This window comes from Lissotriton vulgaris, chromosome 1_2 (assembly GCF_964263255.1).
Source record: "Lissotriton vulgaris chromosome 1_2, aLisVul1.2, whole genome shotgun sequence".
In the NCBI taxonomy this organism is placed as follows: domain Eukaryota; kingdom Metazoa; phylum Chordata; class Amphibia; order Caudata; family Salamandridae; genus Lissotriton; species Lissotriton vulgaris.
Window position 1 is genome coordinate 320,331,686 of NC_141686.1, and position 24,923 is coordinate 320,356,608.

The 24,923-nt window shown below is 47.8% G+C and overlaps 1 protein-coding gene across 3 annotated transcripts in view; it reads left to right on the forward strand.

The window, feature by feature from the left end:
• The window catches only part of SMTNL1 (smoothelin like 1), a 166,021-nt gene that overhangs the window by 81,208 nt on the left and 59,890 nt on the right, over positions 1–24,923 (forward strand). For all 3 annotated transcript variants that reach the window (XR_015307574.1, XM_086953368.1, XM_086953369.1), the window contains exon 2: positions 3,572–4,365. Coding sequence is in view for 2 of the 3 variants with exons in the window: in XM_086953368.1 (XP_086809494.1) it covers positions 3,574–4,365 (792 nt within the window). In the remaining variant the exon portion in view is untranslated. The remainder of the gene's footprint in view (positions 1–3,571; positions 4,366–24,923) is intronic.

Genomic DNA, 24,923 nt, shown 5'->3' on the forward strand with positions numbered 1-24,923 from the left:
GGCGACTTCTAAATAAGGCCCATTATCATCAACAAGGCCGATAGCTGTCGGATTGCCGAGACCTATTGGCTTTACCAATGCTTGTTAAGCATTCTCGACCCATAGCCAGCAATGAAAGAGGCACTTCCGGCACAAACAGTGAGCTGGACAGTGTGAGTCTCGGCAGGGGTGAGGCTTTCTCATACGAAGAATCGAGACGACCGCGAAGGATACAGACAACGTATGTTTCTGGGAGGCCGCGTCGTCATGTTTAAGTCCTCCCTTACAAGAAGGGCGAGAACAGTGTAGTTTGGGGCTTTGCAACAGCTCAAGGAGGCTGCAATTACACAATATGGGGCCAGATGTACGTAGGTAATCGTTTGCGATTCACTATTTGGTAATCGCAAACACCAGTGTACAAATGTGTCTTCGACTCATTTTAAGATTCCCAGTGTGTCGCAAATAGACCTACCTCATGAATATTAATGAGGCGACTCATTCGGCATCTCTAAAATCACAGCGATGGTTGCCAGCTGGGGTCAGCAGGCTACCATGTCTGTGATTGCTTTTAAATAAAGCAATCCTTTTTTTTTAAATTCAGCCCTTTTTCCTTAAAGGAAAATGAGATGCGTTTAACAAAAAAAAAAGAAGTTTATTTTCATTTTTCAAGAGCAGGCAGTGGTTCCTGGGCCACACTGCCTGCTCTCAAAAAATGTATTTATCAACGTTCACAAAGGTGTAGGGGTCCCGTTTGCGAATGGGTTACCACTTACTTGAAGTAGGTGGTGAAATATGAATGATTTGCAACCGTATTTCGATCGCGAAACATTCACACAAACCACTGCGATTCGTTATTAAGAAGGAACGCCCTAAACACGCCCCTTCCTAATAACGAATCATACACCCAATTTGCAATATGTTAATAGGTTACTGAATTGCAAATTGGGCTTTGTACATGTAAAAAAGCGTATTTGCGTTCGTACACGGGCCGATTCTGCAAATCAACCCATTTGCAAACGCAAAAAAGCTTCGTACTTCTGGCCCATGGTGTTTTTATTAAATGCAATATGACAAAATCATAACAGTTCAAAACGAGTTCAAAGGGGTTATGGAAAGTGTCCCTCTTCAGAAGTGAATTGATTGTTTATTCAAGAGCTTGGGGCCCCCACCGAAAACTTTCCTTAAACAAAAGATTGACATTTAGTTTGAGGGACCTTGAGAAGAGGGACGTTGAGGGTCTTTACCTGCCAGAGAGACAAGAGCACACAGTGGATATGATGTCAGAGACCCACCCTAAGGATGCTTCCGGCTGTAGAGCCCGCCTACCCAGAAGCATGGACGTTACCCCACCTCTGCATGAGGCGGAAGAACTGAGGGGTGAACAGACGGGGCGGGTTCCCTCAAAGGACACCACCTCAAAGGACACTATTGGTCCCTAAATATCTGATTCCTACAGAAACTGTTGCCACTGTCCCGCTAACAATACCGATGTCCAGTGGAGAGGACAACATCTGTCCCAGAATGTGGACTTAATGGTGGAGCATCGCCCTGGTACTGACTACACAAACGATGATGGTCTTTCCGGGTCTTTCTGCCCTAGCGACAAGAACTCCCATGGGGATTGGGTGGTCCTCCCCACCCTCTGCTGGGGGAGAGCTTTGTAGGGTTGACGCTCTGGGGTCTCCCACGCCCCCGGCGCCTTGAGACCCTCACAGGTGAGTAGCGTGCTTTATAGACCCCTGTTTGAATGATTGACCCTCCTCTGCAGGGTGCACCCCTGGATTTTTGCATTGACTGTCTTTGTTGGCTGTAGGACTCTGCACTCTTTCCCCTTGATAACCTGTGGTTAAAATGCCTGTGCTCCGCCTTTACACATAATAAAAGTGGCCCACCCCTGATCGGCATATCTAACATCATTGCAACGCCCCAGCGCATGGTAGGAATGGTACCCAGGGCCTGTAAATTAAATGCCACTCGTGACTGCAACACCCAGGATCCCACCCACTACAGTGACAGAGTAAACATGCAGCCTGGCTGCTCGACCTGTCGGAATAACACATTCAGACAGATCAAAACCCTCCTTTTAAACCTGTATATGGCCCCCTATGTAGGCCTTATACCCATAAGGCAGGTGCGTAGTATTAAACAAGAGGACAGGTAAAGGTTTAATGTTACACATCTCCTCACAGTGAAAACGCCCTCGAACTCTTTTCACTGTGGCAAGGCTGGCTGTTCCAGGAGAAAACACAACAGATTACAATAGATCTTTTCCTGTAACTGCCCAGCTGACCAGTGGCAGCTGGGCCGGGACTGGACCCTGCTGTTTGGCCTCTGTCTGACACTCTATGGGTCTCTAAGTGTCTCCCCTGGGATCTTGGGGGTCTTAAACATGTATTTCTGTGGTGAAGAGGGACTTAACCCTTTCGCTGCGGCGTCTATTCCGCTGCAGCTCTAACAGGGCGGGGCATCCATGCGGCGGTCGCATGCTGGTGACAGAACCGCTCCGTCACCAGCCGTGGTTGAGCTGTGCTCGTGACGGAGCAGTTCCGTCATGGCCCGCCCTGCTCAATAGAACGCGCCGCGCAGGCGCGGCGGCCGGACCATGACGGAACTGCTCCGTCATCAGCACAGCCCAACAGCAGCTGATGACAGAGCGGCTCCTTCATCAGCATGGAACGAGTTAATGGACTATAGTGAGAAGGTAAAATCTTTGAAACGGATGAACCTGGTCAATGTATCTGACCCGTGCTCCATCACGGTCAGTGTGATATTGCCCCTAGGTCCCAGACTACCGTGACTATTGGCGGTCATTGGCACTGTATGGTTCTTGGTGCTAGTCTTACTTAAAACTTAATAAAAACATATCTCTGTTTCCCCGTGTTGGATTTTTTTGGGTTATGGTGTCATTTTGTTTCTTTCAGAGGTTTCTCTATATTTCGAACTTGGTTTAGGATTTTTGTTCTTGGCATTTCTACTTTAATACTGTTTTGTTAATGCTACACTCTTTACTTAGTGCCTCAAGTTAGGCCTGTCTGCCCTGGGCTGTAGCCACCAGGTCATTGAGCTCCGATTGATTTAGCGGCTTTCTGGGCTCAAATTCACAAGGTTTGTGATTTTTCCTTGAAGTGGGTAGCCACCCACCCCCCCCCCTCCCACCCCCCCCAAAAAAAATATTCAAATTTCTTACACCATTCATCACTGGTTGAGTAGGGAACCATTCATCGATACTAGACATTATGGGTCAACAATGGTCTGCAGTTTGCTTTTTCGCCATTATCATAGGGCACTTCCCTTCCTTTTTGGGACAGGCCCCTATGGTTTCTATGGGTGCCCGGTCCACTGCATACTGGCAGGTCCTGATGTCTGCCACCTTCACCTTTCTCAGAATAAGATCAGGGGGCACAGAGGAGGAGGTTGGATGGGGCCTCAACCTCTCTTTAAGCCCTGATGCCCAAGTCAACAACCATTGGCACTGGTGCTATAGGTACACACCCAATTACAAAGTAGGTAGATGGGACCCCCAGGAGCGGTGAGGTCTGCAGGTCTCTGAACACTAAGTCATGTTTCTCATTTTCTCCTCTCCCCCACCTAGGCATGGAGCTGCCCTCCGCGACCACCTCGCCCTCGGCGCTCTCTGATGGTCAGTGTCTTATAAATGCTGAACGGATGCTGGGAGATGGTCACCGCGACCGGACAGAGGAGCCGACTGGAGTCGACCACATCAATACTCCGAAGACCAAAGGAGACACGGATACAGAGAAGACCCTGGGAGCTCTTCTCACCGACACAAGTCAAGAAGAGACCCCAAGGTCTGAAAACAGAGACACGACTCAGACGTTGACTGGAGACCATCCCAAGGAGAAGGCACTTGAGGCTCAAGGAGACACAAGTCCACAGGAGACCACTGGAGCTGATCCAACAGACGGGAGTCAAGAAGAGACCCCAAGGTCTGAAAACAGAGACACGACTCAGACCTTGACTGGAGACCATCCCAAGGAGAAGGCAATTGAGGCTCAAGGAGACACAAGTCCACAGGAGACCCCAGGAGCTCATCCCACACACAGGAGTCAAGAAGATTCACCTGGAACTGACCACTGTGACCCAACCCCACAAGAGACATCTGGAGCCAAAGACAAGGACACAGTGAAAGAAGAGCCCAAGGAGACCCAAGGGGTCACAGAGCCGGAAGCGACAACTCCGGACCCCAAAGAGAGCGAAGAAGCCGAGACTGAAGAGAAGCAGAAGGAACAAGAGACAGACGAAAAGGAGGGTGACAGCACACTCCTTGGAGGGGTATCAGGAGAGGAGAAGGAGGCCACTGAAGAGGTGGAGGTTGGAGAGGAAGAGAAACATGCAGACATCAAAAGCAGCGCTCAAGCCACGGAGGTAAGGATGCTTATTTAAATTGTGTGATGATGAATGTTGCCCACCTGGGTTTCTGAGTAAGAATACAAGGAGCGCTCATTGGTGATGGTGAGTGTGCATCTGTCTGTGTTCATATTCATGTGTAAAGAAGGTCATAGTGCATAGAATGACTTTGGTGCACCAGGTCACACAGAGACATGAAGTGGTCTAAGTGGAGATGTCCGGTGCCCATGGGAGACACACCTGAGCTCATGATGGTATGGGGTATCCCATGGAGATGCCTCACACTCATCTGCTAGGGCATGAATAGGGCACATCATGGCACTCGTGGCCTGGCGTGGGAGGGAAGGAAGCCCTCGGCACAAGATGGCACTGACTGTCTTACGGGAGGCTCATTGTGGCACACAGAAGCATTGCCTGGTGTTTGCACAATCCCTAGGTCCCATATTGACACTCACTGGCCTACAGAGGTACCTCTAGGCACACAGTGGCCTTGACTGTGCTAGATACAAAGACATTGACTGGTCTCCAGGAGAGGTTTGAGGCACCTCAAGCTATAGACTGGCATATAAGGGAGGCTTGAGTCATATGAGGGGTGCCTGAGGTATCTGGAAGATGCTTGAGGCATCTAGGGAATGCTTGAGGTATATTAGGGATGCGTGAGGTATATTGGGGATGCTTGAGGCACACAGGGATTGTTTCAGGCACATGAGGAATGCGTGAGGCATATTAGGGACGCATGAGGTATATTAGGGATGTGTAAGGTATATTAGGGATGCTTGAACCATATGGAGGCTGCCTGAGTCATCTGGGGATGCTTGAGGTATATTAGGGATGCGTGAGGTATATTGGGGATGCTTGAGGCACACAGGGATTGTTTGAGGCATATGAGGAATGCGTGAGGCATATGGGAGATGCTTGAGGCATATAGGGAATGCTTGAGGTATATTGGGGATGTGTAAGGTATATTAGGGACGCTTGAACCATATGGAGGCTGCCTGAGTCATCTGGGGATGCTTGAGGTATATTAGGGATGCGTGAGGTATATTGGGGATGCTTGAGGCACACAGGGGTTGTTTGAGGCACATGAGGAATGCGTGAGTCATATGAGGGGTGCCTGAGGTATCTGGAAGATGCTTGAGGCATCTAGGGAATGCATGAGGTATATTAGGGATGTGTGAGGTATATTGGGGATGCTTGAGGCACACAGGGATTGTTTCAGGCACATGAGGAATGCGTGAGGCATATTAGGGACGCATGAGGTATATTAGGGATGTGTAAGGTATATTAGGGATGCTTTAACCATATGGAGGCTGCCTGAGTCATCTGGGGATGCTTGAGGTATATTAGGGATGCGTGAGGTATATTGGGGATGCTTGAGGCACACAGGGGTTGTTTGAGGCACATGAGGAATGTGTGAGGCATATTAGGGATGCATGAGGTATATTAGGGATGTATAAGGTATTTTAGGGATGCTTGAACCATATGGAGGCTGCCTGAGTCATCTGGGGATGCTTGAGGTATATTAGGAATGCGTGAGGCATATTAGGGATGCATGAGGTATATTAGGGATTTGTAAGGTATATTAGGGATGCTTGAACCATATGGAGGCTGCCTGAGTCATCTGGGGATGCTTGAGGTATATTAGGGATGCGTGAGGTATATTGGGGATGCTTGAGGCACACAGGGGTTGTTTGAGGCACATGAGGAATGTGTGAGGCATATTAGGGATGCATGAGGTATATTAGGGATGTATAAGGTATTTTAGGGATGCTTGAACCATATGGAGGCTGCCTGAGTCATCTGGGGATGCTTGAGGTATATTAGGAATGCGTGAGGTATATTGGGGATGCTTGAGGCACACAGGGATTGTTTGAGGCATATGGGAGATGCTTGAGGCATATAGGGAATGCTTGAGGTATATTGGGGAATGCTTGAGGCATATAGGGAATGCTTGAGGTATATTGGGGAATGCTTGAGGCATACAGGGAATGCTTGAGGTATATTGGGGAATGCTAGCGGTATACCATGGAAGCTTGAGGTATATGAGGGATGCTTGAGGCATATGGGGGATGCTTAAGGACATTGGGGATGCTTGAGGCATATTGGGGATTTTTAAGACACATGGGGGATCCTTGAACCATATGAGGGATGCTTGAGACATATGGTGGATGCTTAAGGTATATTGGGGCAGTTTGAGGCAAAAGGGGGATTTTTAAGGCACATGGAGGGTGCTTGAACCATGTAGGGGATACTTAAGGCATATGAGGCATGCTTGAGACATATGGGGGATTTTCTAGGTATATGGGGAATGTCTGAATGATATGGGAGATTTTTTCGAAATATGAGGGATGCTAGAGGAATTCAGGGGATTTTTGAGGCATACAAGGATTCCTGAACCATATAGGTGATACTTAAGGCAGATGGTGGATGCTTGATGTATATGGGAATGTTTGAGACATTTGGAAGATGCCTGAACCAAGTGGGGGATGCTTGAGGCATATGGAGGATATTTGAGGCATATGGCAAACGCATGAGGTAATTTTGGAATACTTGAGACATAAGTTTGAGGCTTGAGGTATGCGCGAGGTATATGGAGGATGCCTGCAGAATATCACAGCCATGACTGGCGAATGGAACACTCACACCTGGGAATAAAAATGAAAGGTGAAATGAAGAAACACATTCATGTATTTGGGGACAGGTGTAGTCCAAGCTTATATTTGATGACAAAATTAGTTTGTTTACAAAAAATGAAACAAGGTATTTAGGGAATATGATTGTATTTTTAGAAAATGGCAAGCTGTTGCTGGGGTCCAAGCTAAAATGTTTACTGAAAATGATATTTTGTAACAAAATTAATGTGGTTACAAATTATTTGAAACTGAAGCTTGGGTGATACTAGGTGCTGATGTGAGACATCACTCCATGAAGCTGCTGCCTGAGGCTGGAGCCTGTAAGATGAAGGTGATGGAGCTCTTCCATTTGTATCCATCCGACCTGATGAAGGCTCCATTGCACCAGGCCTGGGATTAGGAGAGGCGTGCAGCATTTCACTTTCCTATCCTTCATTCCCTGGTAGAATCTCAAATTAAGTTACAGGGAATCTAGTGAAAGACTTCAAGACATGAAAAAAGGGAGGTGCTTTGTAAATTTTGGAAAAGGGTGTCAGTGTCAAATCAGAATATTTGACTGACATGCAAAACGTGTCACTCTTGATCATGGCCACCTCATTGGTTAATGATTTTATCAAGATGGCTGAAGTGCCATGTCTGGTCTAGGGAGGGTCATGTGCTGGTTTGGGCCTTTCCTATCTCAAAATCTGGTCTACTAAGGGTCATGAGCTGGTATGGGCCTTTCCTATCTCAATGTCTGGTCTAGGAAGGGTCATGAGCCGGTATGGGCCTTTCCTATCTCAATGTCTGGTCTAGGAAGGGCCATGAGCTGGTATGGGCCTTTCCTATCTCAATGTCTGGTCTAGGAAGGGTCATGAGCCGGTATGGGCCTTTCCTATCTCAATGTCTAGTCTAGGAAGGGTCATGAGCCGGTATGGGCCTTTCCTATCTCAATGTCTGGTCTAGGAAGGGTCATGAGCCGGTATGGGCCTTTCCTATCTCAATGTCTGGTCTAGGAAGGGTCATGAGCTGGTATGGGCCTTTCCTATCTCAATATCTGGTCTAGTAAGGGTCATGAGCTGGTATGGGCCTTTCCTATCTCAATATCTGGTCTAGGAAGGGTCATGAGCCGGTATGGGCCTTTCCTATCTCAATGTCTAGTCTAGGAAGGGTCATGAGCCGGTATGGGCCTTTCCCATCTCAATGTCTGGTCTAGGAAGGGTCATGAGCCGGTATGGGCCTTTCCTATCTCAATATCTGGTCTAGTAAGGGTCATGAGCTGGTATGGGCCCTTCCTATCTCAATATCTGGTCTAGTAAGGGTCATGAGCTGGTATGGGCCTTTCCTATCTCAATGTCTGGTCTAGGAAGGGTCATGAGCCGGTATGGGCCTTTCCTATCTCAATGTCTAGTCTAGTAAGGGTCATGAGCCGGTATGGGCCTTTCCTATCTCAATGTCTGGTCTAGGAAGGGTCATGAGCCGGTATGGGCCTTTCCTATCTCAATGTCTAGTCTAGGAAGGGTCATGAGCCGGTATGGGCCTTTCCTATCTCAATATCTGGTCTAGTAAGGGTCATGAGCCGGTATGGGCCTTTCCTATCTCAATGTCTGGTCTAGGAAGGGTCATGAGCCGGTATGGGCCTTTCCTATCTCAATGTCTAGTCTAGGAAGGGTCATGAGCCGGTATGGGCCTTTCCTATCTCAATGTCTGGTCTAGGAAGGGTCATGAGCCGGTATGGGCCTTTCCTATCTCAATGTCTGGTCTAGGAAGGGTCATGAGCCGGTATGGGCCTTTCCTATCTCAATATCTGGTCTAGTAAGGGTCATGAACTGGTATGGGCCTTTCCTATCTCAATGTCTGGTCTAGTAAGGGTCATGTGCTGGTATGGGCCTTTCCTATCTCAATGTCTAGTCTAGGAAGGGTCATGAGCCGGTATGGGCCTTTCCTATCTCAATGTCTAGTCTAGGAAGGGTCATGAGCCGGTATGGGCCTTTCCTATCTCAATGTCGAGTCTAGGAAGGGTCATGAGCCGGTTTGGCCCTTTCCTATCTCAATGTCTGGTCTAGGAAGGGTCATGAGCCGGTATGGGCCTTTCCTATCTCAATGTCTGGTCTAGGAAAGGTCATGAGCTGGTATGGGCCTTTCCTATCTCGATTCGATTCGATTCAAATCTTTATTCGGATTGCAAGAAATCCATAAAAGCACAGTTTCAAATACAATTCAACATTTTAAAAAAATTACAATAAATGTAATAAATGTTATAAAGTGCATATCAATACAATTACAAGGTAACATATTTTCATTGTATAAAGTGCAAAGGAGGTCAACAGTCATGAAAAGTGCAAATAAATCAGGGGCATTCCATAGTTTTACGTACATTAAAAATAACTTTTAAGAAAGTGCTTGTGCGGAATATAAGTTCATCATCCTCTAATTTTAGGAGCATTAAATAGGACTGATTCAAGGAGAGCGGTCTATGTTTTTTAAAATATGGGGCTAAAAAACATTTAATATATTTCATATAAAATTTACAAATAAAAAAGAAGTGTAAGTCATTTTGTTTACTGACTCCGTCGCAAGGACACGGAATATTTCCAGATGTGCTGTGTCCCAAAGGGAAACAGAGTGAAAACTTAATAGTTCCGGCTCTCATTCTGAAGAGTAAGGATCTTTCCCAATTACACATTGGCAGTATCAAATACAATGGAAGTTGTTGAATAAATAAGCCATTGTTAGTATAGGACACAACAGTTTGTTTCCGCATCTCATCTGACAGTCTCTTTTCATTATAGGTGGCATATAATTCAAATTGGACTTCCTTTTTATCATTACTCTTAATGTGAGATGGATTATCAAAAAGATCGCCTCTGCCTATGCTAGACAAACTTTCCTGTATAGCACGAAGCCATGGGATCCTGTTCCATTTATCACAGGCTAAGCACTCCCTCAGGATATCCTGTGTTAAACTAGCATAGTCATTTGCCCAAATAGCCAACCAAAATAGTGCGGGCCTTGCAGCAATAAAATCACTGATATACGGTATATTCAACTCTGAGTGACAAATGTACCCTGATGATGAAATGGGAGCCCCCAGTAGTTTCCTACAGAGCCGATTCTCTTCTCTTTGTAATGTAGGGGTTTTTACTAACCCCCAGATTTCGGCGCCGTAGGTTGCCACAGGAGTACATTGTAGCCTGTATATCTTTAGGATTGCCTTAGTTGCTCCAATTTTCCTTGGTCTGGGAAGGGATAGGATTGAGTTTATGGCCTTTGAGAACTTGCCTGTGGCGTGGGCAATATGCCCACTCCACAGGCCGTTCGCAGCAAAGACCATACCTAAATATGGGAAAGTTTTAGTTGAGAGCAACTTATCAGCTCCTACCGTGACGGAATTTAGTTGCCTGGCACCCGGCCCACAGGACATAATAAATGATTTATTAAAATTTACTTTAAGGTCCAAATTCCCCATATAAGAAGAAAAATCCCTGACTAGTGCGCGTAGGGCATTAAGTGTTAATCCCATGAGCACAGCGTCATCAGCATACAAAAGACAGGGTAGTAAGCCTCCTTTAATTTTGGGAACATCTGTGGTGGCCCTCTTCAGGGAATTACTCAGGCCATTTATATAGATAATAAATAACAGGGGTGCTAAAACGCACCCCTGCCTCACACCTCTTTCAACATTAATTGGCCCGGAGACTGTGCCCTCCATGTCAATCCGTACTTGCGCCTTTTCTATCTTTGACCGTCTGGACCCTGTCCATCGCGGACGCTCCTTCACGCTTCCTGCTTGCAGACCCCGAGCGTGAACCTCTTTCCAGCGCTGTTGGGAACTGCTCTGTGGTATCGTTCCGCTTGCAATTGCTGGCGCTCTCTACCTTAACTAGCGCTGAGTCACGCCCCCTGATTTGCGCATTTGTGTGCTTTATTATTATTTATCGTGGTATTTTCGCCGAACTCAAGGTGCTGCTTGATACTGCTGCTTTGTACAGCTTTTTCGCCATTTGTTTATTGATTTTGGAACTTCTGTGCCCTCTGCCTCGTCTCACGTTCCCCTCCCATTCCATTTGGGGTGCAGTCTCCTGGCCCGCCTACCCTCCCCGATACCGCCTCCCAGCTGCCCCTCCCACGCTTCGCCCCCTATCCACCATTTAAGGCAGATGCCCCAACGTGCAGCGTCCACGCGCTACGGCCGCGCCGAAGGTGCGCCTAAGGTAAGCCCGTCTACGCCCGTCCGCGCCTGGACCGCGCCCAGCGCCAGACCCCCTGGCCTCCGTCCTACCCACCCCACCCGCATTACTTATGCCGCTTCCACCCTCCTAGCTCTTAACACCGGCCGCCTCTCCAACTGCGCTCAAGCCGCCCCCGGCCACACCCATGGACCCTTCACGTGCAACTCCTGCAAGTTTGACAGCACCAAGACCAACTCCACATCCACTAACACTAAACAGAGACCTGACGCCAACCACCTAGAATGCATCCTACTCAATACCCGCTCAGTCCACAGGCACGCCATCGACCTCTGGAGTCTACTAGACACCTTCTCTCCAGATGTCGCCTTCCTAACAGAAAAATGGATGAACTCTACTTCAGCCCCAGACATCACCATTGCCGTCCCGGAATGCTACAAGATCATCCGTAAGGACCGGACCAACCAAACAGGAGGAGGCATCGCTATCGTCCACAAGAAATCCATCCGCATCTCAACCAGCTCAGACGTCAATCTCGCAAACACTGAACACCTCCACTTCCAGATCCACATCGATCCCAACACCACACTCAGAGGCACCCTCCTCTACAGGCCACCAGGACCCCGTGCACAATTCAGTGAAGACATCACGGACTTCATCTCCCCACACGCCCTCCCCTCCGAGGACTACATTCTTTTGGGAGACCTCAACTTTCATCTCGAAAAGAGCAACAACCGCAACGCCACCACCCTTCTGGACAATCTTGCCAACCTCGGACTTAAACAACTTGTCACTACCCCGACCCACATCGCAGGTCACACACTCGACCCTATCTTCACCTCCAGCAAACATGTCTCCTTCAGCCACACCACAGCTCTCCTCTGGACGGACCACAGCTGCGTTCACTTTACCTACAACAAGACCACAACCAACAACCATCCTCAACCCACTCTGCGAAGAAACTGGAACAAAATCACCATCGACCAGATCTCTTCATCGCTTCTTCAAAGCCCCCCTACCCACTCCACAAACCCCGACCAAGCAGCCATTAACCTCACCCAATGGCTATCCAACAGCGCCGACATCCTAGCACCGTTGAAAAAACGTCAAATCAATCTAGGCAGCAAGAAGGCCTCCTGGTTCAACGATGATCTTAAGAAATCTAAGAAACTCTGTCGCTCCCTTGAGAAGGCCTGGAAAAAAGACCCAAACACCAGCACCAAGGACGCCTTCAAAAACGCCACCCGTATACACCACCAACTGATCAGGACCGCCAAGAAAGACGCTTTCAAGGACCGACTAGATAACAACGCCCACAACAGCAAGGAATTATTCAACATCGTCAAGGAATTTACCAACCCCTCAGCCAACTCCAACGACATCACCCCCTCTCAAGCCCTCTGCGACTCCCTAGCCTCATTCTTCCACAACAAGATTGCAGAAATCCACAACAGTTTCGACAACCGACCCGAAGACCAACCCACCCAACCCTCTGCAGGACCCCCACCCCCCTTGAACATCCTCAACGACTGGAACCCAATCTCCACTGAGGACACCATCCGCCTGATGAACTCCATCCACTCAGGATCCCCCACAGACCCTTGCCCTCACCACATCTTTAACAAAGCAGACTCCATTATAGCACCGCACCTCCGAGACGTCATCAACTGCTCCCTCAACTCCGCTATCTTCCCGGAAAGTTGGAAACATGCCGAACTCAACGCCCTTCTGAAGAAACCTACAGCTGGCCCCACCGAACTCAAAAACTACCGCCCCATCTCGCTCCTTCCATTCCCGGCCAAAGTCATCGAGAAAGCTGTCAACAACCAACTCGCCGCCTTCCTCGAAACCAACAAGTCCCTCGACTCCTCACAGTCCGGCTTCCGAGCCAAACACAGCACTGAGACCGCACTCATCGCAGCAACTGACGACATTCGAACTCTGCTAGATAACGGAGACACAGTCGCCCTCATCCTCCTCGACCTCTCCGCAGCCTTTGACACAGTTTGTCATAGCACCTTAACACAACGCCTCAGAAACATCGGAATCCAAGGAAAAGCACTGGAATGGATCACCTCGTTCCTTGCCGGAAGAACTCAGAGAGTTCGCTTTCCACCATTCAAATCAAAAGCTACAGAAGTCATCTGCGGCGTGCCACAAGGATCTTCACTCAGTCCCACCCTCTTCAACGTATATATGAGCCCCCTCGCGGCCATCGCACGCCAACACAACCTCAACATCATCTCATACGCTGATGACACCCAACTGATACTATCACTCACCAAAGACCCCAACACCGCCAAAACCAATCTACATGAAGGAATGAAAGAAGTAGCCGAGTGGATGAAGCACAGCCGTCTAAAACTGAACTCCAACAAAACTGAAGTCCTCATCCTTGGTACCTCCCCCTCCGCCTGGGATGACTCTTGGTGGCCAGAGGCCCTTGGAAAAGCACCCATTCCGACGGACCTCGCACGGAACTTAGGTGTCATCCTGGACTCCTCACTTTCTATGAACAGACAAGTCAACGCCGTCTCATCTTCTTGCTTCAATATTCTTCGCATGCTCAAAAAAACATTCCGCTGGATCCCCACCGAAACTAGAAAAACGGTCACCCACGCATTGGTCACGAGTCGCCTGGACTACGGAAACACCCTATACGCTGGTACCACCGCAAAACTCCAGAAAAAACTCCAACGCATCCAGAACGAGTCAGCCAGACTCATACTAGACATCCCGCGTAAAGACCACATCTCCGGACACCTGAAAAACCTCCACTGGCTCCCCGTTAACAAGAGGATTACTTTCCGCCTCCTAACCCACGCACACAAAGCACTCTACGAACTTGGACCCGAATGCCTCAACTCACGACTTTCCTTCTACACCCCTTCCCGACACCTACGATCCTCCAACCAAGCCCTTGCAACTGTACCTCGCATCAACAAAACCACCATGGGAGGCAGATCCTTCTCCTACCTGGCAGCTAAAACCTGGAACTCACTTCCCACTCACCTTCGCCTCACTCAGAACCACCTTACATTCAGAAAGCAACTTAAAACCTGGATATTCGACAAGTAACTCCTCACCCTCCTCAAGCGCCTTGAGACCCTCTGGGTATGTAGTGCGCTATATAAATCTCTTGACTTGACTTGACTTGACTTGTGCAGGTAGGCGAGGAAATGTACCAGGGGGGCATCTAGGCCGTAGGACAAAAGAGTCGCCCACAATTTTGACCTATTTACCAGGTCAAATGCGGACGATAAATCCATAAATGCAAGGTAAATGGGCGATGCCTTGGGTATGTTATATTTGCTTATTAAAAGATTTAAATTTAGGCATTGTTCGATAGTCCCAATCTTACATCTAAAACCCATTTGACAACGGTCTAGTACCCCCATTTCCTCGGCCCAGTCATTAACTCTATTGTACAATACCCTACCCAAGTTCTTCAGTGTGTTGTCCAGGAGCGAAATGGGCCTATAATTTACAGGGTCAGATCTTTCGCCCTTTTTATAAATGGGCACAATTATGCTCGTGGACTAGGTTGCAGGTATTGGGACAGACGGGAGACTATTAAAAATGTTTACAAAAATCGGTCCCCAGAGTTCTGGCTTGTACTTAATTATATCTATTGGGAAGCCGTCAGGCCCAGGTGCCTTATTACCAAGGCTCTGGTTAATGGCCACGGTGACTTCCCCCAAGGTAATTTCTAGAGATTCCAGTGTTCCTGGGGCATAATCTCCTATGGCAGCTCCCGGGCTAGCATATATTTTGGAAAAATGTAATTCCCATTGCTCACTTGCTATGGTACAGCTAGTTGGAGTTAGCTGCTTACCGCATCTTTTTAACGGCAGGCCAGAAAGTCGTACTGCTCCCTATTGCAGCAGCAGTTGTTAATGCCTCCCATTGCTCAGCTAGTAAAGCCGCCTTCCTTGATCCTATAGCTGTTTTATAATTTTGTCTAGCGGCCCGTACATCCCTTATACTTCTCGGTTTACAGTTTAGAGCCCTACGAAGGGCTTTGTTAGCTGCTGAACAATAACAATCAAACCACCTTGGCTCAGAGGCAGTCAATTTAGTGGGGACACTTAGGAGAGATTTTATAATATAGCAGAGTGTGGAAAAATCTTTTACTATCCTCTGATGATTCCCATCAACAAGAGAACAGGAGTCGACTAGCGAGCCATGGTTACTCATAATTGTGTTTATTACTTGACTACTATCTACCCCCGCCATTTTAATCTTAAATTCTTAGTCGAGGCCGTGATATCCCTAGCTCCCAAAGTGCGAGCAAAGGCATTAGAGGAACCTAGACCAATGTTTACCTCCAAGGCGTTATGGTCCCCGAAGGCGGTCTCAAGAACCCCAGCCTTCGTGACTCTATCTATTAGGTCAGAAGACATAAAGATATAGTCCACTGTGCGAGAGAATTCTCGACCTCTAAAGGTTGGGATGTAAGTAGGTGTCTCGTTTTTATTGACGTCCATTATATCTGTTAAGATATGTTCATTAATAAAGCGTTCTAATTCTTCACCGCGTTTAAAAGCCCTTTCTATTTGTGTGTTGTCCATTTTAGATTTTAAGAACTTCGCATTGAAATCTCCTGCAAGAATTGTCCTAGTGCTCACCTGGTTATTAGAATTTTCCGCTATTTTGGATAATTCTCCAAAAAGTTCTATATAGTTCTTATTCGGAGTTGAATTAAAATCATTATTATAAAAGTTAATTAAGTAATATGGAAGCCTGCGGGTGTACTCAATTATCTGAATGTTTGCACTTTTAGAAGGGATCAGTTTTATAGACCCCCCTATATTTATCTTAAACCCGATTAGTAGACCTCCAATCGGGCGGCCCAAAACAGGCTTTTGGGCCTTAATACAATAACAATGGAAACCCTCTATATGTCGCCCAAGTTTCCTGCAATAATATTATATCCTTATCCGAGATAACCTTTAGCCATTCCAAGTAAGAGACCCTTTGCTGGAGTCCTGCAACATTCCAGCTTATGATTCTGAGTTCCTTATTTGGCGCCTGTGAGTGTTGTCTGCCCATATTTAAGTTAGTGTCCTGAGTGCTAATGTGACAACCCGGGTCTTGAATCCTCTGTGCCACCGACTCATAGGGGGTGGCATGTTCTTCCTTTTCTTGGGGCAACCTGTGACCCGGTACGCTAACTAAGCCCTGAACTAGTGTAAGGTGTGCCTCATCTATTTGTATACTTTCCAGCTCAACCTCGCTGCTCTCTTTTCCCCCAGCGCTGACATCTATTGTAGTATTTTGTAGTTCAATTAGTGATGGGAGTCAGTCAATCATATCCAGGCTGTTGAATCTGTTAGATGCAGGGAACCCCCAAATAGCGTCCCTTGCTGGAAGACATCTCTGATAGTTTCTATAATTATTATACCTGTGGTCGTTTCTCCCCCATTCTCCCCAGTTGTTTCCTAAGTCCCTCTGCCCCACCTGGCACCATCCTTCATCCAATCCATGATCATGACATTCTTGTCTAACATTTCCCCTTGGTGGGTAGAAATATGAAAGATGCCTTGTCTCGATGCCCTCGTTATATCCCTCACTGACCCAGGAGCAAATATAGTCCACTGTGCGGGGGTCATCGAAATTTATGATCACACAATCACCTTGTACTTTCTTTTTCTCATGGCCTACCCAGGGTACTCTCCGTACGGTCAGGATTTTACTTGCACAGTATGGGGGTAAGGGCCTATTATTGCTCAACCAGTGAGTAACTTTGTTTAGTAAGGACCATGATGGCTCATCTATGTTATCTGGGGTCTCTGGGACTCCCGTCATCAATACAACGTAAGGACTTGAGCCTGGGGGGAGGTTGGCGGCAAATCGTCCTTTCTTCCCTTTATGCCACTCCTTTTCCTTATTCCCCTCATTAACTTTATCTTTCCCTTTAGTAGAGCTTTCCCCCGGGGTTTTTGGGTTATTACCTTGCAATTTTGCAGTTGGGGTGGGTACTATTGGTTTTATTACCAAATCCTTAGCCGTTGGAACTGCCTTAGGTTTGGTAGTAGTGGTGGGGGCTGGCATGGTTTTTAATGCTGGCTGAAGAGTTTTTTGGGGAGGGGGACAATGTTTTGTTTTTACAGGGGGGGCTCTAATTATAGTAGTTAGTTCAGTTAGTTGCTTTTCTATCAACCCCAATCGTGCATCTATAGTGGCTAGATGGGCACTCACAAGTTCCCCAACCTTCATTATTAGTTGGCTGTTAGAGGTACAATCTTTGCATGTCAAACCCAGACTAGACATTTCCCCTAAGCATGCAGAATCTGTGGTCCCTTTCTTATTCCCTTTCTTAAGACTATTTGCTGAGCCTTTCCCCTGCTTTTTCTGTACCTGGGGATTTCCCCTGGGGGTAGTTGTATTTGTATTTAAACTTTGGGGTGGTCGTTTCTGTATAGCCCCCTCCCTTAAACCTCTCAAATTTCTTGAAATGGAGGTTGAGTCATCCAGAGTATTACTGGTGACAGTAGGTGTACCAGGGATGGGGTTTGCAACTACCCGGTCCAGGTTTATAGTCGGGGTATGATTGGCAATAGAACTACTTAAAATGTCAATATTAGGGGTAACTTGAGATGCCTCTATCATGATAGAGTCCGGGACTATTACAGGACTTGCTGTTGGAATTGACTCAGTCACCATACCCAGTTCTGTGTTAAAATCATCTGTCAGGTCTAGATTTGGTGATTTTTCCAAACTCAACTGTAATTCCGACAGTGACTGGGTTGCAGATAAGTCTGCAGTATTTGGCATACTATGTATTTCCACTATTACACCAGGCGTGATATGTGTTTCAGAGTCTCGATAGGGTGTTTTGGCCGAGGCTAACAGACCCAATGACGACCTTTTCGCCTCTGCCAGTTCTAGGGAAACGCGTCGTTCCAATAAGGATATTCCATGGTCTATTGCCTCATTTGCTTTCGTGATGAAATTGTCAATGGGACCAGTAACCTTGGCTCCTCCAGCTGCAGTTTTACTCCGGCTACCCCTTGTAGACATGGTAGCAGGTATTTATCAAGCAGGGGGTGATATATTACAATGTATTAAAGAAAAATGAATACTTATCTTCGGGTGGAGATCACGTAATTTGGAATCACAAAATCCAGATGAAAGGGGGGTGGCCCGTCCCGTCCCCAATTGTCCCCGGGCGGCCACAAACGGTCCCGCCCTTGTCCCGGGCTTCTCCCGGTCGCTCCCGCGCAGCGGGACTAATCTGGTTTGTTTATAGGATCAGAGTGTGGGGGGGGATGAGCCTGTAGGGAGAGCTGCCAAGGTGGGTTGAATGAGGGCGGGCGGGCGCTCCTGGGACAGGTAGTCCTGCGCCTCCGCCTGCTCGCAGCCCTGCAAGTTCAAGATGCTTTAATTCACTCCAGCGCCCAAGTGTCTCTGAAGGAGCTGGAAAACGCCTCCCACATGACGCGGGACCCGCGCAGCGGGTACCGCTAGTTGCTGTCGAAAACGGAGGGAGACAGGGTCCAATCTGCTGCCACTAAGGAACTATCTGCCAGGAAAGTGATCCGCAAAGTATCCCGCTGGTGATCCGGTTCAGCTCGCTTTTCTTTCAGCCAGTGGGGGAGGAGCCTGCAGGGAGAGCTGCCCAGATGGGTTGAATGAGGGCGGGCGGGCGCTCCTGGGACAGGTAGTCCTGCGCCTCCGCCTGCTCGCAGCCCTGCAAGTTCAAGATGCTTTAATTCACTCCAGCGCCCAAGTGTCTCTGAAGGAGCTGGAAAAAGCCCCCCACATGACGCGGGACCCGCGCAGCGGGTACCGCTAGTTGCTGTCGAAAACGGAGGGAGACAGGGTCCAATCTGCTGCCACTAAGGAACTATCTGCCAGGAAAGTGATCCGCAAAGTATCTCAATGTCTGGTCTAGGACGGGTCATGAGCCGGTATGGGCCTTTCCTATGCAACCACTAATGAAAATGTTTAGAGCGAAGATGGAGCATATTGTATTATACAGCAGTGAGTTGTTAATGGGCTGACAACCTGGGTTTGAGCTACAAGAAATGAGATGTCTAAACCCGTTTAACGCTCATGATGAGCTGAGGCACAGTGGCGCTGTGCTCATGACGAGCTAAGCTCATCATAACAGCCGTAGAACGCCAGCGCAGGGATAATTCCCCTCATGTGCGGGGCGTTCCATTGAGTGGGCGGAGTCGTGACGAGCTCAGCTTGTCATGAGCACAGCTCCACTGTGCAGCATGATGAGCTGAGCTCGTCACAAGCACTGCAGCACGGCGCTTGGCCCCCTCTCCCCCGCACCGTGAGGAGATCTGGGAACTGCACACCTCGAAACACTGGCGATGATCATATTAGTGACGTGGAAATTAGAAACCATCAGAAAATGTTACCTATATGCTGAAATTACCTCAAAAAAGCTAAGAATAAACAAAATCTAAAATATGGAGTCTGCGTGAGAATGGACTATATTTTGGTTTTGGAGTCATGGAATATGTTAGTTATTGTGCAGGTAAAACATATGTCTGTAAGTATATTATATTTGTGTAGCGCATACCTAGCCTGAAGCCAGCGGGGTGCTGTATATGGTTAAAGACAAGTATAAAGTCAAGTACTAAGAGGAGAGGAATCGTTGTTGTTCGTGGTTATGGCATTATGATGTAGCTCTCTTTAACGAGGGGAATCTTCAACTCTTTCCTAAATTGGAGCAGCCCGGATGGATTTGAAAATATTGCTCCATGTCCTGGGTGCAAAGATGGGAAAGGCCTGCTGCCTGGATATTTTACCCTTCTTTCTCTGCAGTCTGGTGGTGCAGGTGTGTAGAGAAGCACCGGAGATAGTGAACGTGTCTGCAAGCTAAACAGGGGTGCTGGTCGTGATGGCTTTGAAGATGGTGCAGGCCTATACGGGAGGCCAATGCAGTTCCATCAGGCTGGGGATGATGTGATCCTATTTCTTCGGGCTCTGAATGAGGCGTGGTGTGTAGGTTGGCCTAAGGTGTGCCAGGGTTGAATTTGGGAGGCCACAGAGTATGACATTACCACCATCCACTACAGGGTCCATAAGAGCAGTTCCGAAGTCGCTTTACGGAAGAGATGGTTTGCTTTTCCTTACAAGAGAGAGCTGATGCCATGCAGCCTTTGTGTATTTGCCTCTGTGTTCCTTGAGCTTGAGGTTGGGGTCCAGTGTGAATCCAAGAGACTTGGCATTCGGTGAAAGTTGGGGTTCAAAGCTCTCAAGGTCCATGTCACTGATTCAGGTTTGTACAGAATTTAGTTTAATGCTCTTGGCAAATGACAGGAATTCTGTCTTGGTCGGGTTGAGCTTCAGGTGGGCGCTGGGCGTCCAGGTCTGGATGTTGTGCAGGTCGTGTTTGAGGCGCTGGATGTCAGAAACAAAGGAGACTGTTAAGTAGAGCTGTGTTTCAACAGCATATTGGTTAGTCGTGATGCTGTTATCTGTGAGTAAAGCACTGAGCGGCTCCGTGCAAAGGTTGAAGATGACGGGGGACAGTATGGAACCTTGGGGGACTCCACAACCAATCAGAATCTTTTCTGTCCTGGAGGAGTCCATGTGAAGAAACTGGTGTTGGTTGGAAAGATAAATAGGAAAGCCAGTGAAGGACATTGCTGATTAGATATCTGGACCAGGGTCAGCGGACTCGATAATTCTCTCGCCTCGGTGCCCACTCTGATCAGCGATCACACTCGGCAACTCTGGGCATTAGCTTGCCTCATCTTCACTAACGGCCCCACCAGACCGCCGGGGATGCCTGGTCTCACCCTGGAGATACCCATTAAGGGACCATCTCTCAGGGAAGCCAGGAAGGGTTTCGCAGCGGTCGAAGCGCCTTGGGACCCTCCGGGTAAGTAGTGCGCTATATAAATGCATATACATTACATTACATTACATTATGAGGGTGAAATGGTCGACTGTATCGAATGCAGCTGAGAGATCCAGCAATGTCAGTAAACAAGGGTCATCTTCGTTTGTGGTCACAAGGGCCTCATCTACGGTGAGTTAGATTTGATAGCAGTCTCCGGGCTGCAGCATATGTTGTAGACAGGCTGGTAGTCGTGCAGTAGAGGGTTAGCATTGATGTGATCTTGGGGCCCGATTCACAGAATGAACTTAAGACCCAATCCTAAACTTACTACTATTTTGCTATTCACAAAATTAACTTAAGACTCAATCCTAAACGTACTACTATTTTGGTATTCACAGAATGCACTTACTACTTTTGGTATTCACAGAAGTTAGGATTTTGTCTTAAGTTTGTCTTAAGTCTGTCTTAAGTTTGTCTTAAGACAAAATCCTAACTTCTGTGAATGCCAAAAGTAGTAAGTGCATTCTGTGAATACCAAAATAGTAATAAGTTTAGGATTGAGTCTTAAGTTCATTCTGTGAATCGGGCCCTTGGAGTTGAACATAGGCTGCTTTTTCAATGATCCCGCTGATCATTGGTAGGTTGGTGGCGGGACGGTATTTTGCAGGATCATCAGGGTCTGGTGTAGGTTTCTTTAGGAGTGAGATGACCTGGGCTGTCTTGAGAGCTGCTAGTAAGCTGCCTTGAGGGATGGAGCCAGTGACAGTGGTAATTAGGGGTAAGAGAGTGTCCCCAAGAAGAGCTTTGATGAAGCACGAGGGTAAGACATCATCTTCATAGAAGTGGCTTTGCGGGAGCGGAGCAATCAGATAGATCTGGGTGAGCGAGAGGGCTTCGGAGGCTGAACCGTGTGAGATTCTACGGGAAGGGAAGGGTGCCAGAGATGAGGCGGGCTTTGTGTTGTCGATGTTGTGTCAATTCTGTATTTTTCCACTGAAGGAGAGGTTGATGGCTTTGCACTTTCTTTGTAGTGAGGAAAGGGGGGTCCAGCCTGGGGTGATGCAGTTCTTAATGGTATGGAACACAATTGGAAGTTTTGGGAGCTTAACTACATAGAGATCTATTAATTAGCAGTAAATATTAGCTGATTAATGTATCACTTTTTAAAGTATTTCTTCTGACTATGTAGAAGATTTCTGAGGCACCCAGCTGACACATTAACTATTAGAATAACAACATTGATATAATACAGATATGGGCATTAAGAGTTTTCCTAAACGTGTTAAAGAAAAACATGTGAAATGCATGTTTATAAAGCTGGCTACTACTAAAACCGTCTTTGACTTGTTGCTGTTGGGAAACCCCACAAAACTTTTCTGCCGCATCTTTTTAGTGCGAAACTTATATCACCCAGGGATATTGTTATATGTTTTTTAGAATAAAAGCAAAATAAGTTACTGTAGAATTAGCTGCTTTCTTAGCAGCACTAAAAGATAGGTAAATGGAAATGTAATTATTGAATGTATTAAATTGATAAATATTTTACAGTCGTTTTTTTTCTTTAAAATATGTAATGTTTGCTTGGTTCATGGTTCTGCATTGGTCAAATAAACTAGTCTTCTCCACAATAGGTTTTCAGCCAAGTTTGTTTGCAAATTGTGCTGCAAAAATTGCAGATGTTAGACCCTTTTTTCACGTTTCCTCTCGGAAGAAGAGGTAGCCCCCCCCCCCCCCCCCCCAACCCCTTTCCCCCCCCCCAGCACTGAGTGTAAATCAGACCCATTCCAGGGTGAATCTGAGGACATTTTGTGTAAAGAATGCAGCATTATTAGTTGTCACTTGAGAGTGTGTCCAGGGGGTTAACAAGGGTTCGCTACTACTGGGCTTCGGTGCCACTGCACCTGCTGCACTGATGGTGCTGACGTCACCCCTCCCAGGTAGGGACATCAGAGGCGCTCCCACTCTGAGCTCCGCCAGGTAGCTGCATAAAAGCTCATTAGGTGCAGTTCCGCTTCTCACCACCAGAGGTCAGACCATGACCGCTTTGCACCCACTGAGCTTATCCCTGGCAACGAGACATCAGGATCCGTGCCTTGATGGGATGTGCTGGCGCAGCGCCTGAGGAGCTTGAAAAGGGAGGGAGGGAGGGAAGGAGGGAAGGAAGGAAGGAAGGAAGGAAGGAAGGAAGGAAGGAAGGAAGGAAGGAAGGAAGGAAGGAAGGAAGGGAGGGAGGGAGGGAGGGAGGGAGGGAGGGAGGGAGGTAGGGAGGAAGGAAGGAAGGAAGGAAGGAAGGAAGGAAGGAAGGAAGGAAGGAAGGAAGGAAGGAAGGAAGGAAGGAAGGAAGGAAGGAAGGAAGGAAGGAAGGAAGGAAGGAAGGAAGGAAGGAAGGAAGGGGAAGGGGAAGGGGAAGGGGAAGGGGAAGGGGAAGGGGAAGGGGCAGGAAGGATTTACAGTGCACTCAGCCACTCCACGGAGTGGCCCGGCGCTAAGACTGCAGAAGGCTCATTCATTGCACGCTATGGTCGCCCTTAAGAGAAAAGAAGGGGTTTTTAGCTCTTTCCTGACCTGAGATTCCACTTAGATCGTGGGTTTAACCCATATTTCTCTGAGGTAGTGCTTCAGTTTTAGGCCCTACAGCTCGGAAACATTGAGCAGTGTTCTGAGCTGATGCTGTTTTCTGTGCTGCGTTAGAGCAGCGGGGTCGGCACGCTTTCTTGCGGCATCTCGAGCGAGCACGGAGACTCAAAGGGTGGATGTGCGAACGGTTTGGTTTTATTTCCAGAGCAAAACTTGTATTGTGCCGAAAGTTGCCTCAGGGTAACGGAGAGCAGCATCAAGGAGGTGTCCCGTGGGTGCTAACGGGTGTGCCACGCTCCCATGACTTTGACGCAAAGCACTATCTACTAACAATAGCAAGCAGGCTTATACACAAAAAACACACCACTTTCCAGCGTTTATTTCTGTGAGCGTTTCCCACTTTGCATCGGCAACGCTCATCCTGTCTGCGGCGCATTTGTGACAGGGCGAGGTTTTGTGGTCCTAGGCGCACACTCTGGGGCAGATTTACAAGGAACTGACGCATCTGCATAGATGCGTCTGTTTCTTTGCGTCACCTCCAAGTGTCCTTGCCCCACCACGGATGCGCTGTATTTACAATACAGTGCACCATGGTGCAAGGAATTACAGATGCGTCAGAAAAGTGACGCAACTCCAGCAATGCGCCCGAAAACATAGGTAGGTCCCATGTAAAATGCCCTGCGGCAATCCTTACGCCTGGCCTGAGCAGGGATAGGGATTTTGACGCAGTGATGGCGGAGAGTGACGCAGTGAAATGTTGTAAATTTCACTGCGCCAGTTCTACATGGTTTTTTGCAAGGGAACGCCTACCCTGCATACATTATACCTGGTGCAGGTATAATGTGACTCAGGGCTTTATAACGTGACGTATCTCCCTAGATGCGTCATGTTGTAAATCAACGTGACACATCTGCCTAGATGCGTCATGTTGTAAATAGGCGGCAACTTTTACGCTGCCACTGCATCAAAAAAGTGAAGCAACAGCAGCGCAAAAGTGACGCAAGGGGCTTGTAAATCTGCCCCTATGTGCTTCCTTCTCGCTGGGCGTGACTACTGTCAGCCTGATGGACTGTGAAGGATTGAGAGAGATGACAGCAATAAGATCATAGAGGCAAGGCGGGCCTTCTTTAGCTGTGTGTGCCAGAGAGAGTCGTCTGCTGGCCTCTGTCAGTGCCCTGTCACCACACCACATGGACGTTGGGTGTAATGCATGTGTACAACATTGCGTGAGTAGAAGAAGTGTGTGGAGCATCATACATGTGGCCAAAGCCACACTGGAATCCATCTTGTATTGGCTGCATCCAAGTGGTACAGAATACAACCCGGAAGTGAAGAGCCTTGGCGTCATAGTGGACAAAGATCTGTCCGTGTCCTCCCAGGCTAAGAAAG